General features: G+C 39.5%; 1 protein-coding gene across 4 annotated transcripts in view; it reads right to left on the minus strand.

Annotated features, from left to right (window-relative positions):
• Window positions 1–20,937, minus strand: part of ube2f (ubiquitin-conjugating enzyme E2F (putative)) — a 43,064-nt gene that overhangs the window by 19,062 nt on the left and 3,065 nt on the right. For 3 of the 4 annotated variants that reach the window (XM_037109684.1, XM_037109685.1, XM_037109683.1), the window contains exons 2-7: window positions 20,099–20,280; window positions 17,954–17,983; window positions 14,808–14,873; window positions 5,627–5,694; window positions 3,430–3,500; window positions 2,945–3,002 (exon numbers count right to left, since the gene is read on the minus strand). In XM_037109684.1, coding sequence (XP_036965579.1) covers window positions 2,945–3,002; window positions 3,430–3,500; window positions 5,627–5,694; window positions 14,808–14,873; window positions 17,954–17,983; window positions 20,099–20,213 — 408 coding nt within the window. In that variant the 5' untranslated portion in view covers window positions 20,214–20,280. Of the gene's footprint in view, window positions 1–2,755; window positions 2,861–2,944; window positions 3,003–3,429; window positions 3,501–5,626; window positions 5,695–14,807; window positions 14,874–17,953; window positions 17,984–20,098; window positions 20,281–20,937 lie in introns of those variants that run through there. The other variant, XM_037109687.1, reaches the window with a different exon arrangement.

Genomic DNA, 20,937 nt, shown 5'->3' on the forward strand with positions numbered 1-20,937 from the left:
CGGTTAAAAAATATACTATGAATTGCTAATTTTTAATCAAAGGAAATGCAATTACATTCTGATGACTGCTGAAGAAGTTCCACTGGTGGATCAGAGCAAAAGAAAAAAAGAAAAAAAGAAAGAGCAAATACCAGAAAAGGGCAGCAGTGTGTGAAGAAAGGAAAATGAGTATATGAGTGTATGTGCACAGTACAGTCACACAGGAATGCAATCAGGAGAAGGCAAAAAGAAAAAAAAATACAAGGCTGTGTGTCTGGTTGAGCACCAACTCCAGATCTCACAACAGAAACTGATTATAGCAGCAAAGCCTGGTTACAGACAGCGAACAGCTGATCAGATGGCACCTATACGCCTGTCCCAATCCAACAACACAGCGTGTGTGAATGGCAGGAAAGAAAGGAAAGAAGAAAACAAAAAGACAGACTGCACACATACAGTACAATTGTAGGAACGCACATGTGAGAAGTGACTGATCATTCTGTCTCCTGCATGCTGCTGTTAGTGTTAGCAGAACATAGTCAACATATCTTTGGAAGTTTCCCCATAGTTGAAACCAATACAGAGATATGTGATTTTCAAGTCAACAGAATCTTAACTGCATACTGTATGTGCTGATTTTATGGCAGAAATTTCCACATCGTTATCACAATAGTACCTCTCACAGTCAGCCACACAAGTGTCTTTTGGCTGTGATGTAAAATAAGTGGTTGTTCGCATAAGCAAATCATTCTTCCAGGAATGAATTGCCACAAAATGTTTCATTTTACACTGTTCATTTCATGCCTTAGTCTTACCAACCATTCCTGAGCCTCTTGTTGTCTGACTGACTGATTGCCTGGTGTGAAATTCGACCTGCAGCAGTTTCCCCTTCATCTCTTCATCAGAAGCTTTATGATAAAGGACAGACAATACTGACCTGGATATAACGCAGCCCATACAAATCCTTGATATATATACTGATACATTTGTTTTATATTCGAGCACATCATAACATAAATGACCTGAAATTTAAGCTGTCACACCACATGTTTTTCATTTTGTACAAGAGAGGACTGCAGAATTTGACTTCTCCTGAAAGCGGAGAAAGAATATTCCAAAGTGGAAGAAAACACTTAGGAATAAGACAAATCCTGACATTGACTTCGAGAGCAGTCCTGGCAGGAAGCTCAGGAGGACTTAAGGGATGACCTGCTTACACTTGAGGTGGGCTTTATAAAAAAACCCTGAGCTCCATTTAAAAAGGCATTTGCTCCAAATATGCAAACATTAACATATTTCCATGATTACAATGCATCCCAGCACAGATACACATCTGACTATATCAGGCTGAATTAAAGTCAGAATTAAACATGGAGGGCAGAGCTTCATGGTACAGCTACATTAAGTTCAACACTGTACTCTCCATCAAACACAATTTTATTCAAATCTTGAGTCGGGATAGCTGAGGGCGTCCTTGCTTTAAACTTCTGTGACTGTTTCTTAACAGCTTGCAAAAAGTGCTCAAGTGAGTGAAGGGTAAAGCGTAAGAAGTCAAAGCAGTCTTTTATGTGCCGCTGAGAAGCCTTTCATTGTGAAGTTTACCTTCACATGGCTTCACAAAAGACATGCACTGCATCGTGTTTTGCAGCATATTTCGCAGCCCTCAGCAGTATTTAGTGAACCCCCGTTTTGTTAGTTTAAGAAAGAGAAAAGTTGGCTGAAAATAAACACTCCAAAAACATAACTCCTTTAAGATGTTAGCACAATGTTGACATTTTTACAGGATCACAGGATTTATTCAAAGACTTGGTATTTTCTTTTTATTTGTTAAACTATTCAACCAATAAATCTGACTAAAGAAACCTTTTTTAAGCACTTTCCGTGAAACAGCTAGATTCCATCATTAGCCCTCTGACATTACCCCAACAAATAAAAGGAAATGTAAGATTTATATGCTCCCTCGACTGACGATGTACGATAAGAAAAGCCTCACATCAATTCCCTCTGGAGTAAATGGGAGTGCTGGGGCTTAAAATGACCAAGAAGAACATGAGTCCTGTGGTGATACAAATAATAAGTTAATCCCAAGTAAAAGCTAAACAGGACGAGACGTGTTCTGTGCTATCTTGCATCAATCGCACATCAATCCATGCGTCCTTAATTTGACCCAGATATTGGAGTACAACATGAGACATACTTTCTCAATCTAGTTAGTTTGTGCCTAATTGTACATTGTGTTGGTTTAGTAATATTTGTCTCGTTTCCCTAGTATTTGCTACAGAATCAGTCCTTCATTTTACAGGGCAGCATTACAGAGACTTTATACATCTGAAATCCTGTCCTATCTCACTTTGGGATGACATTTAGGATTTTTGAAATTACAGAAACGTTTCATAACTGCACTGAGGAAAGAATCATATGTTATCTCAAGATAAGGATTTAGCTATTACAGAAACACCCTTGACTCCTCAGGATGGCATAGTCGCAAAACGACACTGAAAACATCGAAGCTAAGAAAAACATGAACACAGAAAAATTATGGCTGAAAGGCTACTTGAAGTGTAACTGTTGGAGAGGTTAACAATCATTTTAGCTTTCTGATTCAACCCGTTAGCTCTAAATTAGCTTTCAACTACTTCGCGCTAAAACTGATCGCGTGCTAGCTAGCTGGTGACAAGTGAATAGAGACAGCTGTTGTCATGGATACAGGCAGTCTCACGTACATTCTAAACACAGACACAGACAAAACAGGACGAGTGTCGATTGAAGAATCAAGTTTGCAAGTTGTTATCATTTCTTTTATTTATTTATTTGTCTGCAATAAGCCCTGAACTTTAAAGACCACAGATGAATATATAAACTGCACTCCCTTTTCCTCTGCCTGAAAAGATTAAAAGCACAGTAAAACGTCATATTAGCATCATTTCTAAAGGCACATTCTCTTTAATAAATGCAGTTTATTTACCTTTAATGTTCTAGTGGGGGCCCAGCCTGTACCATCGATAGAGTGTTCCCGCAATAAGCTGCATTGAAAAAGAAAAAGAAAAGAAATACGGAGTCATTTAAAATACTTGCGTGTTAGCGAAGACATTGTGGCAGCTTGTCACTGTGCATTGTTTCTGAGTGTGTACTGTAAACTCCTCAGCGTGATGCCCCTCCAGCATGGCCAAAGGTGTTAGCTCCAAGATTTGTTTGTGCAACCTTTAACAAAACTGGAACACTTTTCCAGAACTTGACTTGCTACAATCAACAGTTAGCTGATAAAATTCCTGGTCACGTATGTGTGAATAGATCTTCCAAGAATGGAGTACTACGTTTAATTGGCTAGTTCCATTCATTTATTCTTGCAGGAAGGAAAACTATGTAAAATGAAAAAAGATATGATAACTTGAGACAAAGAGAGGAAGAAGCAGCACAGGTGGGAACAAGTCATGAGGGAGGCAGTGTTACCTCAAACAGATCTCTCCATTCTCTGTGATGTTAGGATGCCATATTCTGGTCAGACATCTCACTTTAGGAGGCTGGAGATCAACATGGAGAGAACAGCAAGACAAAGGAGAGAAAAAAGGGAGAGAAACATGTTTATCTATATTATCATCTAATTCCATTTACCAGAATTTACTGGTCAGAGACTCAAGTATGAACTTCCGATGTATAAAGACATTTTGCTTCCACTTTCACACCGACAATCACCATTTAAAAGCTTTGGTCTGTTAACTACTTCAATACAAAACCAGTTAGGGAACAATTTTCTTTGAAGGTTAAACAGCCATTTTTTAAAGCGGCAAAAAGCTTCACAATCCTCAGATGAATGCATGCTCTTCTTCTCCTCATAGATCATTTATAAAATGCACTCCAAACCAATTCATAGATATTTTTTCATGACTTCGTGCTATTGAAAGCATTTTTTTTTTCAGACTTACTTCTGTTCAGTAACGACACACATGACACACACACACACACACACACACACACACACACACACACACACACACACACACACACACACACACACACACACACACACACACACACACACACACACAGAAAAATGGGCTAGAAAATGCAACAGGGTATATAAGCTAAATTAAAAGCTACAGCATCTTTCTCTGAGGTGCGGTAGTTAAAATGGTTTTTAGAGAGAGTCTTTAGCCTGAGCAGTCAAACAGATAAGCCCTCAAAACTCAGGCCAGGGTCTGGACAGATGGTTAATTCACTGTTGTTGGACAACATTGATACTTCTGTGCCTTCTGTGTCTGTATATACTCCAAATCTCACTGTGTTCTGTTTTTTTACTTAATCACTCTGGTTAGTGTTTGGATTTGTGAAGGCAAACATCCCCAGCACGGTATCTTCACTAACTCAGTTTCAGAACCACGTCCCAAATTGTCTGTATTTCAAGAAACAAATGAAATGTACTTGTTATTTTTTTATGAATTTGAGAAGACACTTAGCCTTGGCTGGCTCCTCTCATTAAACAATTTTAGAACAGTGAGTGTGTTTTTATGGTGCAATAGGGATGTTTTGAAAAAGAGAGTTGGCTGTCTTTTTTCTACTCCAGGAAAAGCCACAGGCTGGTGTTCAAATGCCTATAATAATGCAATTATTTATAATACCATTACAGTGATTACATGGAAGCTCTGAAAGTGAGAAAAGCAAAGAGGAAGACATTTTATGTATAAATATATATAGTTATTTAAGCTACAATTAAGACAATTAAAACCAGGCTGTCGATAGCTTTCACTAACTGATTACATGTGCAGACCAAACAGGCCTTGGGGAATATGTTTATCCAAGTTCTTATCATTCCCTTGGCTTGCTTCAGCTACATTTGTGCAATGTAACCCCATTACAGATTGAATACGACTTCTACTGCTGAGAAAATCCTCCATAACTTAAACTTCCTGTCTCGTCACAACGCTTTTCTCCAATTTACGTCACAGGAACACTTCTCTTCTTGAATGCCACTAGGCACAACTCTATGAATCGATCTACATTTAATGGCTGTTTACTCTTCAGCATTCTGTGGCAAACGTCATAAAAATGTCGCAGATTGCTGCGTGTGGGTGTGTCATAAAAGGCTTGGACAAAAGGAGAAGATACAGGACATACATGTGTATGCAGAAACACAAAGACATACAAAGATTCACACATACACAAACACCCTGGCGTGGTGAGATAAAGCCAGTGTGACAGGAATGAATGGAAGAACTGACAAACAGGATGAGGATGAGGTGACTCCAACTCATGAGGGTCAGGTGATAATGCAGTATTCTGCAGACCTTTCACTCAGGAGGAGAAAGAAAACTGTAGCTGGATTTAAGCGCAGTACTTCGATGTCCGTATGTGAATTTTAATTGGAAGAAATGTGATACTGGTGCCACCATGCACATGTTTTTAGTTGGTGACAACTTTTGATCATTTAAAGGAACCAGTACTTTTTTCTAGAGACTGCTTTATGCACAAAACAACAGGTCGGAGCAGAATCCGACGGCAAATTTGGAAGGGTCGTTATTCTTAAAGGCCAAAACAGAAAGCTACCGACTAACACGGTCAACACAAATATGCGGGCAGGGACACACACACATGGGCAGACACACGAATGAAGATTTTAGATGAATCAATCTGAGATAAACAGATCACTCACCACCATGTTATAGGCTTCTGGGACATCTATTTCAAATTGAAACCTTCCACTTTGGTAGTAACCTTCATCTGGAAGCAGACAGAGAAAGACAGAAGGTTTTCAATAATGAACACACAACAAAATGTATTTTATGATAAACATCAATGAACGGTTGCCTGTGGAAAGAAAGAGGGACTTTAATCATCGTCATACACTGCAGAACAGGGTTTACAAATGGGAAATCAAGAACTTCTTGCTGAGACAGATTTCAACTACAAAAGACCCATAGTGAATTATAACTTTAGGTTCACTTCAATTTAATGTTCCCACACATTTAAAATTATTGCACTTTAGAGTGATCACGTGTTTCTTGCAGTGAGGACAGGTAACAAGTGCATCCACACAGCATTATATTTTTTTTTTCTGTATTAATGCTGAGGTAATTTAGCGTTTTAAAACAGAAGGGGCTGTGTTGGTGTGGTGCCAAAAGTACCAGTTCAAAGATGAAACACAAACCATGAAGTCCAGTTGTAATACACAAGTCTGTCTCTACAAAAACATTGCCACGGCGGTTGGTATTATTGGTGTTACACTATTCAGACACACACAGATTAAAAATGGCACCGTTTTTTATGCAGCAGCTTCACGCACTTCAAATTAAAATCACGCAACACTGGTGGCCCGATGTCAAAAACGGACAGTTAACCACATATGGGCAGTATCAATCGCACAGCAGATATTGATGTCATGAAGACAAATTTCACCAATATTTAGTCAGTGTTATACAACACAGGGTTGCATAATGAAATAAAAGTTTGTAAACGCCTTCATGGTATCTTCATTATGGAACATCTGTACAGTTATTAATATACAAATATAGATAAACAGGTTGTGCATCTTTTGAATCTGCCTCGGGGTGTACGTATGAAAGTCCGTCGATCTTAATCAAAACCACCAGCTTTCTTCTCCAGCCATAAAATGGCAGTTAAAAAACAAAGATGTAGCATAATAATTTGGAGGGGCTACTGCCGTCGCCATAGCAAAGACAGACGATGTGTCTGAGCTCAATGTGACAAGAGCCAGTAGAGATCAAGCAGCTCAACTAAGATCAATTATTCAGTCACAGGGGAGTAAATGTGAGGACCAACTAGAAGGACTGAATCTTAATCAAGGAGTTTTGTCTCAGGGGAGTGAAGGCCTAACGTGTAACATTTGAGTTGGAACACATCCTGAAGGTCAAACATAGCCCTGGGTTAAAGCTCTCCTTCCATCTCGTAATGGTTTACAGTACACAGACATACACATCTTGTTCAACACATACATTGGGAGCATACAGATGAAGAGAGGGCTAGTGTCCAATAAATGAGCCAGTTTCAGTTGTTTGGCCAGTTTATGTGTATCTTAGTAAGCTTGCAAATCAGGCTCACACACACACAGTCCCTCCTTCTTTCTTTCTGTCCACCTCTTTCCATATGCAGCCTTTAAAGCCAATTAAAAGCTTGTCAAGACATCAGTCCAGGATCTGTCTCGGAGGGGTTCTTTAATTGGTTGGATAACATTTAAAATTTCCGCTGTGATCTTATGGCACCTTCAGGGATCAGAGGAGACCCAGACTTGGAAAGAAGGAAGTTACAGCCTGTCGAGCTCACGCCTTGTTAGAGCTCGCTCAGGTGGACCGATACTCTTGGGAACTTCTGATTGAACTCTAGAAAAGTGAGACAGAGATCGGCACGACAATGAAACACTTGGTAATAAGCCATTAAATGGTCCGACTGTGCGAGCGTGTGACCATGTGTATGTGCTTGAATGACTGAGCGGTAGATATCAAGTTTTGCACATTTTGCCTACCAATGACTGCACTTGTATGAGTTGTATATCGAATACATAATAAAATACACTTCGGGGGATTGTTTAGAATCATTTCCATTGAGGCAAAAATGTTATTTACACCTTTTAAACCAAGATATATCCATGCTGCTCAGACATAGCATCAATAACACTCAAAATTGAAGAGTTTCTGTTCCACACACGATCAACATTGACAAGCAGCTCTCTTGCCTTCACTATCTCCCCCCTCTCTGTGCACTCAAAACGCTGAGCAATTTGAGATAAGGCCTCTGTAAAAGGGGCGATCTAAACCTCACCAGAATCTATTCACTGCAACAAAGACGGAGTTACAATTTAATTAGACCACACAAACAATCTCCCCTGTATTATAAATGAGACGAGACCAAGGGAGACAAACGCTGCGTGAAGTGGAGAGACGCAGCTCAAACAAGTCTCAAGTAGAAAAGAGCTGGAATGACAGGAAAAAAAGAAAAAAAAACAAAACACAAGCAATGGATGGATACAGAAGGAGCAAGAGAGAATAACGAATGGAGGAAAAGCAACTAACTTAAAGACAGAGAGAGGGGGAGACCATCTACAACTAACAACCGCAGTCAGAGGTCATAAATAATTCATGAGTGTCTTCAGCACACTGGAACAATCCGTCTTTACTGTCACATGACACTGGGCTTGCACACATACATTGTAACACACACACACCTAGGAAAAGCTGAAACAAATTTGTACAAAAATGAAAGAAACAAGATTGTTATTTACCTCTGGTTGTGTGGTGTTGCAACATTTCAGCTCTGTTAATGAGGAAATACTTAAATACCAGCACAGCACACCTGTTACAACTCCACTTCATTTCCTGCTGCGGATGCGTCTCCCATGGTTACCAAATGATTAATCATAATTATATAGACTGCTTCTATAGATACTTTGACAAGGCTCATGTTCACCAGCTGGATCGTATTTCAAGTTTAAACTGACGCTTTACATATCTGCATCACAGCGTGGTGTTACTGGTCTTCATTAAATTGAAGTTCAACTGGAAGCTGAGTGAGACTGACCTTTTCAAGCTGTCTGAAAACACCCTCACTTAACACATAATTGGAGGCTTTGTCGTGACTGTCAATTTTGATAACGCTACCGCAGCAAAGGGACAGTCATGTGAGGAAAGAAATTAATCATCACACTCGGGTTAATTGGCATTATTGTGATTTCCCCTGCAGGAACAAACAGTGAAGCAGCAGAGCGACAGGTACAGGGGCGTGATTGGTGTTGATATATAATTATTGTTTCTGACAGAGCTCTGAAAGACAACATCCATAATTGTGAACACAATGGAAAGAGACAGTGACATTTCCGGTTTTTCATCGGACTGAGAAGATGCACTAAATAAGACAGTGGTCCTAAGAGGAGCCTTATTACCTTTTCCTTTATTTATTTTTTGGGCTTTCAAGCATTCCTTGTTTTCACTTAGGTGTAAGACATTTTCTGTGCACACAGGAAGAGCAGTTTCCTGTAAATTACTGTTAACATTGTTCATTTCACTATCATTAGTGGTCACCAAAGTCTTTTCTAAGAATTTGGCCCCCACTGTGCAAAAATATATCCAAAAAGTTGTTAAGTCTCTGCCAATGTTGAAAAGATGCCTTGAATTACAGTGAAGTCACTCACGAACGTTGAAAAGACGGCTAAAAATGACGACAAACAAACCTTTTATTTTTGCTCTCCATTGGACGTCTTTTCAACTTCGGCAGTGACTTCAGTCACAGACATCTAAGGAACATCTAGTGGTTCAAAATTAAAGTTCTTATGACGGCCATAATTTACTTTAAGATTTGAACCCCCTATTTCAACCTCACTAGTCTGAATGAGGCATTTACATCACCAGGTGAGCACGTCCAACCTGTCACATCAGCTAAAGACCTTCACATCTTATTACATGACATAGTTTAAAATTTGAGGGTGTAGATATAGTCTTTGATCTTTTACTTCAATGCATGAAAAACCCTAAATGTGGAAGGTGGAGAAGGATATCACGAATCAGTATGAGGGCTACTTTAAACTGCTTACCCAGGCAGCTGTTTTGAGATATCTGGTGCATGAAGCTACACATGAACACACTGTCCTGTACAGGAATGAACTTCTGATGACCATGTAGCCTCTTTTTGGCTGGTTGTTTACCCCAAAGCACCTCTCACTGTTGCTGTTTGCTTAATCCATTGTCCACCCTGTTTATCTGTATAAACATTCAGGAGAAGTGCCAAAAGCTCTAACTAATGGTTATTTAAACCATCCAGAGCACTACGCAGGCCAAGCATCTATTTGTGAATGTACCTTTCGAGTCAATTTCATTTGACCAAAGTGTCCATACATTTTAGAGAAGAATCTGGGACAAACAAAAAAGCACAAAACATCTCCAGTTTGTGGGCTCACAAACCCAAATTACATGTTATTTTGACATCAAGGGATCACTGAGTGAAAAAAAAAAATACACAACAACCCATTAATTATATTTATGCAAATCAAGCAGAAGAAGTACACATCTAAAACACGTGGACAATGCACACTGTCCATCAATTTTCTTTCATCATTGCACTTCTAATAGACCAAACAATGACATGTAAGAATGTGTTCACCCCTGAGTGTTGCTGCTGTCCCCATTCCCCAGACACAGGGGTCTGGTGCTGTGGGGTCACAGCACAGAGCTGCTGTTGCATGGGAAAAGGAAACTAAACAGAGTAACTAAGAGACAAACCACGAGATCCGAGTTTGAAAAAGATCACGGATATCAGTGTTTGATTTTACATATATAAGATGAACAAGATGAACTAAACATAATAAATGTTTACTTCATCTTGGTAAAGAAAATATATTTTGATAAAATATTCAAATGGTATTTAGATGTGGTAAGGCACATACTCTCAACGACTCACCTCACTTCAATTAAGACTGTAAAAACAATCACAAACCATTGGTTTGTCGCTGTGTGTTTGGTGCGTATTTATGTATTCTTTGATTAGTGTTATTTTGTGGTTGAATCATCTGAGTTAGACTGATCTGATCTAATCTGATCAAGATATCTGAAGACAGAAAAAGCAGCTTGACACTAAAAACATGAAAAATAACGTTGGAATCCTTCTTCACCTGGATGAATATTGCACCACATGCCTCAGGAGAAAAACCTCACTGTTAATATAATGACTGTAAGACCCATAAGTGGCTTTAGACACATGACATAACAAAGTTTTAGACCTTTTTTTGTAATATTATTGTTGCGCTGTAAAAGCATCTGTGTGTGTACATATTTTGTACTGTGTGTTGATGTTTAAATGAGGACAAAGTGAAACCACTGAACCTAAATGAATGACACCACAGCGCTTCGCAAACAGCTGAATTCTGGGGCTTATGTATTCTATTCTATGTCTGTGAAGCTGTTTGTTTTGCGGCCGTTAACACTTAAAATTACAACAATACCTGCAGAAGTGCTCATACAGTATACCATAGACTACTGCCTGCCATTCCCATGAGAACCATAAAAGAAAACAAAAACAGAAGATAAGACAAAGAGCAAAGAAGCCCTTGCCTTGAGCCAAAAATTGTCCTGATGAGAGTCAAGACGATTTTACCTCACACTCATTTGGATACAAGAGATATTGGACAACCTGCATCCTGAGGCGAGTTCCCTTTGCATTTTTTTTGTTTTGCTGTCTGACCACAATTACATTCCCCACGGTGCAAATGATAGCTTCTGTGAGTATAATGTCAAGCTAATGTGCTTGCAATTCTTAATGGAAATCTGACAGCACAGTATGAGGACAATGGAAAAAATGAGTCACCCAACACCTTCCAGCTATCACAAAGACACACAGCAACACCTTAATGAGACACTGATTGTACAAGAAGATGAAAGAGACACAGTCCACGGAACAATAAGATACAGATTTATGCTTTGTAGAGATAACACACAGGCTACGGTGACCGCAATTTTGTTTGCATGCTCACTGTATCTGTATGCCCATTAGTGCTTTGGATAATTTATTGCATGTAGATTGACGCCTGGGCATTAGAGGAGTGGACAAAGAGAGAAGAGCTGGAGAACATATAATCAGGGAGATGAAGCAAGAGGAGAGACAGAAACCCAATAAAAGAAAGAGCAAGTGAAAGGAAGCGAAAATGGGAGAGAGAGAGAGAGAGAGAGAGAGAGAGAGAGAGAGAGTGAGAGTGAGAGTGTGTGTGTGTGTGTGTGTGTACACATCAATAGAGACAGACGTTTGAATAATTGAGCAAGTCTTTCTCCGAGAACTCAGTCTCTTTACCAACTCCTCTTAAAGAACATGACACCAGAGCTCGTCTCTAATTGCTGATCTTTGCTTTTCTCTGCAGATTTTGCCGAGAGGCCTTTGTGAAAACTAAGCTGGAGCAGAAATGCGACTCGGGAGGCGGAGAGAAGGACAAATCACACACACATACACACACACACACGGCCTGAAACAGCTCGGAATCTTAAAATAAATTCACCACTTAATGAAATCCTGACTTTTTATATAAAGATCAGAATCAGATCAGAACATTTTAACTGAAAAAAGCTGATGCAGTGACTTCCATCAACTCTCATGAAACTGATGTACTGGGCTGGAGAGAAAAGAAACAAATTGATACCATTTATAAGTAAGGGTGTAATGATTTCGATTTAAAATCGAAATCGACTGAAATTAAGTCACATCTCGCACTTCGAATTAAAAAAATGGAATCCTCGATGCTGCCACGCCTCCATGTCAAGTCCGGTCGGCTTGCCAAGCGGGAAAAAAAACACACACGTGTTGAAGCGCTGTGAGTCAACCTCCTCTAACTTAGCTACTAGCTAAGCCAGTAGCTATTAGCTACAGCCAGCCAAACGATAACATGGTGTTACAGCATTCCTGTTTGGCTCCCGGACTGTGGTCGGGAAGCATAGGGGAGATGACATTTATGTTTACCTACTGGGTGAACCACTGTCACATGTCAAGCTGGTCAGGAAATAATATCTGGGAGCTTTGCTGTATATAGCCGTCGCCTTTACTCACAGCCAAACTGCAGACTATACTGTACACTTTATTCCTTTCACTTCTCCTTCCTCTCCCACTCATTCACTGTCCGCACGTACGAATGCTCCCTCACTCTCGCCACTCTTACAACAATGGCAACTGCAGATGCAGGAGACCCATAGACAGAACTTGAACCCCCTCCTCTTTCACTGAAATTGCTGGTGTGGAAGTATTTTGGATTTCCAGTGAGTTATGTTCACAACATTCATGTTGTCGACAAAGAAGCCAGTTTGCGAGCTCTGCAGAAACTAGATGGTAGGTTAATCTGTTTAAGTTTCCAACTGACTTCAGATACAAGTTATTGTTACATTATTTTGATAATAAATGTTTTAAATTTGACAATGTAGTGTGGTACATTGCGAACAAAGGTCAGATATTATATTGCATAAAAGTCTAGTCAAAAAATGGCATAGCAACCTGTGTTTTAAAAAAGAAATACATGTAAAAATCAAGAATCGAATCAAACCGTGACCTTAGAATCGAAAATGTGTTTGAATCGAGGTAAGGTATTATGGTAATACCAAATAAGGTATTTGAGGGTGGTTTCAATGACGTGACTGCAGTTTTACAAGCCTACAGTCTATTATGAGGAGGAAACCATGACATAGACTTAAATTTGGCACAATACATTGTAAGAATCAATCGCAGTTTACAGGCTAAACTGTGATTTCCCATTGCTGAACACATGTTATTAAAAGAATTATTATTTTCAGTTTCACCTCCTAACAAATTGGTTTAGATAATCTGTTGTTTTTTCATATCAGGGGCACATTATCAATACAACATATTCTATTACTTTCTCATGTTTACTTCCTACTTCCCCATATTAGTAGCAACATGTTCCTTCAACTCAGCAATTTCTTTAGTGTGCATCAGTGTAAATAATTTGGTAATTGAGGATAGTGAAGCATGGCCGGTATATTTTCAGTCTCTCTCTTTGTCCTCCTCTTACAATTACTAACACACACACACACACACACACACACACACACACACACACACACACACACACACACACACACACACACACACACACACACACACACACACAAAGCTATGTTTTCTTCTCCTCTCAGTCTTTGGCTGGTGCTCTCCTTTTTACACATCTTCAAGAGAAAGATGAAGATAGGTTTCCACATTTTATAAACAAGAGCAATGCGAAGGTGACATTGGGCTTGAGGACTGAGAGAAAGTGTTTTTGACAAATGGAGAGCAGGAAGCGAGAGGGGAGCCTCCAGAGACTCGGGTAATCCCACACCAGTGTGTTTGGTTCGGTTTGACAGGTAGCCCACTTAGATTGGAACAGTGCTGAGAAAGCAGATTGGACTTGGGGAATAATGACTGTGCTGCAGTAATGTTAAAATACAGAGAAGGCTGGAATACCGTCTAAAGAGAATATTTGAGGACAGGCACAGACTAACAAATGAATTTTGAACATTTGCATTTACTCCCATTCCATCACACACAACGTCCTCCTCCTCAACAACAATCTGCACAGGAATAACATGCACACAAGATGAGAAAGCAGTGGACTGAATGTCGTTACTGGAGGCTAAAGCTCTTTAAGCAGAATCTTGTTGCCATACACTCTGTATTCAGGGAACTGTGATCATCACATTAGTCTGACAATTTCTATTCCAATTTCTCCAGTTCTACCTTCTTTATGTCCATCACAGTAAATTTTGTGGTTGGGTGGTTAAAAAAACAAGACTCTTACATCCTGCCATGCTTTTGCTCCTGCATTGCTCCCTGCAGAATGGCCCGACTAAAAACTAATTTTAATGATTTGACTGACGAAATGTGGGATACATCACGCTTCTCTGGACGTATGACTTGAATCATCCATTTTCCCTCAGATGTACAATTTTATTTTCTCTGTCAAATTCACATGCAGCAGCCGATTTTGTTAAGGGACCCATCTAGTTTTCCCCACACACATGAAAGCTTTTGGATGTCTCATCTAGAGCTTGTCAATTAATCACTTAATCAATCTAAATTAAATTAATTGCCACCTGTTCTCCTATATTTTTATGAAAGTAAGTTTTGGTCTATTGATTGGACAAGAGAAGCAATTTGAGGATATTGAATAACAAATAACGATTAACTTACTAATCATCATTAAGTATGAGCCCACCAACATAATTAGCAACAAAAACACTGTTTCGATAAGTATACACAATATTAGCATCACAAAGAAAGCCAAAATTGCATTTATTTTTTTTCTGTTTTACATCATCAAAGCAGTTGGTAAAAGATTTATGTGATTGTTTGTCTCTTACCAGGAGAAACTGCCAGCTGAAAATGATGCAGCTTGTCCTCATCTGGGAAATTGGCTTTGCATGTACCTGAACAAGAAGAAAGCAGGGAGAGAAGCGATATTAGTGCATAATGTCAACATTTAAAGCCTGAAGCTGCTTTTGAAGGTATTCTATTATTTTTTTCTGAATTGCCTTAGCACCTAATAATGGCAATGATATCAATAATATATTGTATCTCTATTAAATCCTTCCTTATTTTCACACTGACTGCAGGATTTATGCCTCAGGACTCCCTGTGGCACCACATTCCCCCCTGGTGTTCAAGGACATGTACTGCGCTTTACACCACTGACATCACCTGGGAGAGCGTTTTCTAACCACGTTCATGTAAAAGGTGTTTTTAATGAACCTCAACCTTTTGTGTCCTGTGCGAAATTACTCTTGACACGCAGGGCTGCTGCTGATAAATAATGTAAGCCTGAAACGTGCTTGCGGTAATAAAGACTATAATAATATGTAAAGGAAATTAATTAGATCAATTAAATGTAACCGTTCAAACGATTTTTAATCAAGTAAAGCAGAGAATCTACTGTGGGATGCAGGTTAAGTATGAAGTTCTACAAATTATTGATGATCTGTTTTTCTTTTTGACAGTTAATTTGTCTTTTAAAAATGTTTCCCCCCCAAGCTCATAGATCGTTAATGCCAACTTGTCGTGCCTTACTGAATAAACATGAAGTGAAACATTTGAGTCAAAAAGTATCTCGAACATTGAGATATGATAAGACACTTCTTACATTACTCTTCATGTAGCGTAGAAAAAAAAACACTGTGGACTTGTTGGTACAAACAAATACCCTTCACAAACTGGCCAACCACCTTGGATGCGTCTCCCAGCTCAATCCTGATTTTCAGGATTTCTTACTTATTGTCTCTTCTCATTAATTGATTGTTTCGACCTGATAAATACCACATGATCATGAAGGGGGTGTGCATTTGTAAGATCGTTATTTATACAGTCTGCATCCATAAACTGCCATATTTCCAAGGAAATGGGGAGGAAATACTTTTATTGGAAGCTGTCAGAGTGAGAGGATCATTTAAGTTCTTCAACAGTGGCTATTTTAACTCCAATTTCATTTAGATTGCAGGATTATCATCATGAGTCAAAGTGTTTTTTCTGCTGTGGAAGGAGACAATCAGCTCAAAGTGGAAACAGAACACGTTCTCCATCCTTAACTTTTCTAACTGGTATTACTGTTGGTTCAGCAGTCGCAAAAACAAAGGTATCGATCGACTTTTCTCAGATTAGCAACGACCAACAACACAGAGAAAAAAAGTTACATTATTTGTTCATTTAGTCTGTAATGGAGAGGTGAAATCCGAAATGCTCCCAGGAGATTCTATGCCTGCTGGTAGACAAAACTGTTTCATGAAAACAAGTTTTATAGAGAACAAATCTTAGCATCATTGGAGTTATTATTATCATTCTAAAGCCATCATGATGTGCTAACATGGACTTCATAATGATACGTTAAAATGTGTCTATTGCTAGTTGGCTCTTCCATGACGCGCATTACCTGCCGCTTACTTCTCCCTGTGTTCTCGTCTGCCATCACTGAAATTAAATCAGTGTCATACAGACTCACGGCACAAAGCCAGGTTCACATAAACCCAAGTGCTGCAGCCTCGTGAAAACCCAAATGAATGCTTCACGCAGGACAATATTTCATTATAGTTATGATGATAAAAGTAGAGATCGGATGAGCATAAGGGTCATGTGACCTGGACGGTTTCTTAAAAAGTGCAGTATCCTAATGTAACCCCCGTCACTCACCTGGCTTCAAAAACATGTCAGTTACTTCTGACACCATGAGCATAAACAAACTGTTAACTTATTTTGTTTTCTTCTCGGTCCTCTGCTGCTAGCAAAAATTCATCAGACCAGAAACAAAAACAGGCATGCTGAGTTCAGCCAAAGCAATTAATCCAGCCCTCATGCATAGCAAAACCCAGATAACTGACTGATGAAGATCTTGAGCAATTGAGGGAAAGGTCTGTATGAACAAATAAATACCAACGTCATGTATAACAAGCTTGAAACCCCTCCAAGGCTAACAGCACAGGCTCTCATACTTAAGATGTCAGAAATATGAAAAAACACCCTTTCATGGCTAAGTTTTAATGTTTACAGACAAGTTCAAAACATTTTACCACAAAAAACGATGAGGCCTATTCAACCAAAAACACTACAATGGCACCAAGTACAGCGCAAACCTCCGCCAAGGTCCGACAGTCTACATTTGTACACACTAATAGATACCAGCCACATAAATGTGCCTGAGTTTTTTTCATTGAAACCCATCTGAGTTCCCTGAGAAGTTATTGAAAATGGGAAAAGAAAACACCCTTTCTTGCTTTATTAAAGAAAGTGAAAAAAATGTGTCTCTTTAGCTCGATCTGCACCAAAAGTTAATGGGGTCTATTCTGGGCTGAGACACATCCTCCATCCAAATTTCGAGGAAATCAATGCAGTGGTTTTGTAAAATCCTGCTGCCAAACCAACCAAGAAACAAACAGACACATACAATGTTCTGTCAAAGTGCTGTCAATCCTACCCATTCACTAAATTTACAGTGAAAAGCATTCAGGATGAAAGAGTATTGTAACAAACAACTTACAACCCACACAATATGGGGCACATCTATGGTCAGACTTTTTTTTTCACATGTGATATTAAAAAAAAACAAAACAAGCACACCACTGAGATGTTCTTTTGTTTTCCTGCCTTGACTCAAACATTTATGGAATTGTTCTAATATGCCATGGGAGGTTATTGTTGCTTCGTTTAAAAACTGCAGACAGACGAGCTGAAAGAGTTGGACAAAAACAATCTTAACAGTCCACATCCGCTCATTGTTACACAATATTCCTCCAGCAAAGGGAAGAAAAAATGCTTGTTTTTCCTTTAGTTGAAAAGAAAAATAGCAATATCAGCACACAAAAATGATAAAAATTCAAATGTATTTAACACTTTCAGATATTTGACTGAACAAAAAAAGAGACTGTGGCCATGGGGAGATATGCAAAGTGTAAGGAACTTGAAGAGAATGAGTCTGACTCATCTGATTTAATGAGATCAGCTTGTGAGTGTAAAGTATACTTACTAGGGAGATTGGCTTCAAGTTCTGCAACTTCTGTTGAGAGAGAGAGAAAAAAAATGATGAACAAGGGAGCAGAAAAGCAAGTAAAGATAGAAAGAAACACACACACACACACACACACACACACACACACACACACACACACACACACACACACACACACGAGAGATCCTTACACCCAGAGAGAGCTGACTGTCACACTCACACATTTTAAATGAGGTACTGAAATGCTACCTGCTTAGTCTGGGAAGCTGCTCTGCATAAAATCATGTCAAGTACTCAAGTGTTAAAGTAAATCATCTTCTTCAATCGAGCAGAGAAAAAACAGAACGACTCGATCAGCTCGAGGGGAATGAGAGAAGACAACCAACCAGCTGAATTGTGTCTGATTTTAGCACTAACAACCTACAAAAAAGCAGGAGAAATTGCTCGGTCTCTCTAGACAGGCATCGTAGTTTTCGTCATTTAGGGAAACATATTCTTTGAGATTTGCAGAGTGTAATAATGAGGTGCTTCAGTGACTTTACTTCACCCCCTCCTCCACCTACAGCTGGCTTTTATCAGAACAAGGAGTCTTCTTCGTAGTTCACTTGTGCCAAATGTCAGGCTCTTATCCATGTTTTTAAAAAGTTCTGCCCAAGAATCGTCCACAATTTATATTGGTGGTTCTCAGCTGTGTAACAACAAGGTCCAAACAAGTTAGTGTTAGAGTCTTCCTATCGGGCTGAAGTTGCTTTGGGAGGAGGTTCCTCTCTGCCTCAGCAAGTTAGAGCACGATTTACTCTAACAGCAGTGTGTTAGAACAAGCCCGTCATCCACAGTCTGACTGTTGTGAAGATTTCCCAAGACAGCTCATTTATCAGTTTCCAGCCTCAGAGCTTGACTTGACCTCGCATCATTACCATGCCTGTAAGCATCGAAGCATCCTAATTCAGTACCTCAAGGAAAAGTCACTGAGATGATGAACTGGAGGGCACCGTGACAGATTATCTGTCTTGAATGCACAATATAAACAGTGCAGTACTCTGATACACTTGGTGCATATCCTACTTTGATTGGGTGGTTTATACCTTGCCTCAGGCCGAAGTTATGAGTACAGATTTTTTTAGAAGGCAAACACGGTTGAAAACTTAATTCCAACAAGTTGCAAAATAGTGTTTTTTGCAGCACTAATAGTGTACTTCCTGTAGGCGAAAAAAAAACCCACTAGACATTCACAATATAACCAAATGTGTGAACTACTGCAAAGAAAAGTGAGGCTTACTTCAGACACATGCATACTGAGTCAAGATGTTGTTAAAAAGCCTTTATTTGTGAGGGCACCTCAGAGTTATAGATCACGCTGGGTGTGGGTCAGCGCTTTTTCTCCTTTGCAATTTTTAACTCTGAGATGCCCTAACAAATAAAGGCTTTATAGCAACATCCTTGGCTTGGAGCGAGTGTGGCTGAAGTCAGCCTACATGCTTCTTTTATCTAAGTTTATCAGTTTAACTTCAGGAGCACATCACATTCACCTAGAGTTTACTTTATCAAAAGTGAGAGTGCCTGGTATCCCTGGTCTCCTCCCGAGAAAGTTACATTTGTAAATGACAGAAAATAAAGGTAAAGGCAGACATGTTTGTCCTGATGATAAATTTAATGGAATTTGTATATTTTCTGCGTGTCTTGCTTCAGGTTTCTTTTTCTACTTGTTCATTTGTTTCTCTCCTTTAAGCGGTTGATATTGTTATGAGAAAAGATTATGTGTTATTGAAGTCTTTTGCAAATTCTCTGGCTGCCAGTAAAAGTGTGGGTACAAGAGGTGAGGATGAGACAAGAGAAAGACAAAATCTACAAAGGACAAGGACAACTCTTTGAAATTTAAAGGAGGAGCAGAGGTAGGTGTCTGGAAACTACTTCTCAAGGTACCTATAAATAAAAACCAAGGCGGTAAAAGGTAGAAACAGAGAGAGAAATAGAAGGTGATGCCCAAACACCTGTGGAGGAAGAGGGGCATGAACTTTTTCATATTTCTAGAATCAGGACAATAGACACAGACAACTGTCTTTACCTACATTGTAAGTCCTAAAATATCTATCTTCTGAGTTTGTTCTGCTTCTATATAAAACCATGATGAACAGAGCAGACCATGAACCCCCCTCCAGGTACCTTTGGTTAGGAGGCGGTCCCTGATGGAGACCCTGTGGGTGGAGTCGGAGGCTCCAGAGGCACGGCCCGTCTTCCCTCCATCATCCCTCTTCAGCTTACTGGCTAACGTAAGCATGGCAACACTGCTGTGATCCGCCTCGGTCTGCCCCACGCTGCACTGTGCTGCACTGCTGCTCAAATGCCTGACAATCGCACACAGAAAAGAAAGAATAAATAAATCTACTCACACCGCAGAACAGAGTTGAAAATGGACACGTCTCTCCAGGCAAACCCTACAACAGATTAATTAAACAATTAAAGGTTTCTTGGTCACAAAACAGTTTGTTTCAAAATTTCAGGAAAATATCATAATTACAAGGTGGACACATTGTCATGGTTTATCTCACGGTCCAAACACATGCACACACAATGAACTAACTCTAAATTGCTCACAGAAGTGACGCAGTTGTGGATGTGAATGGCCGTGTTGTCTAGACGTCTCAGCCCCATGACAGACTGATGAGCTGTACTCTGCCTCTAGCTCAGTGTGTCAGAATAGACCCACAATGCTGCACAGCTGAGCTGCAACTTTGAATCAATTAGCTGATCAAAAGGAAATTAATCCGCAACTGTTTTTGATAATCAATCATTTCTCAAGCATAAATGTCAAACATTTGCAGGGGTCATCTTCTTAAAAAGGGGCTGTGTGGAACTTCTATGTTGTGCTGAAAGCCGGTCGTTTATGTCAGTGGACTTGAATGTTAGCTAATGCTGCTCTCTGTTAGCGGAGAGCAAAGAGGCACTGAGAAGAGGCACTGGAGAACATGCAACAAGTCAAATCCTTCAGACTGTCATGGAAA

The sequence above is a fragment of the Acanthopagrus latus genome, chromosome 9 (genome assembly GCF_904848185.1).
Source record: "Acanthopagrus latus isolate v.2019 chromosome 9, fAcaLat1.1, whole genome shotgun sequence".
Lineage (NCBI taxonomy): Eukaryota > Metazoa > Chordata > Actinopteri > Spariformes > Sparidae > Acanthopagrus > Acanthopagrus latus.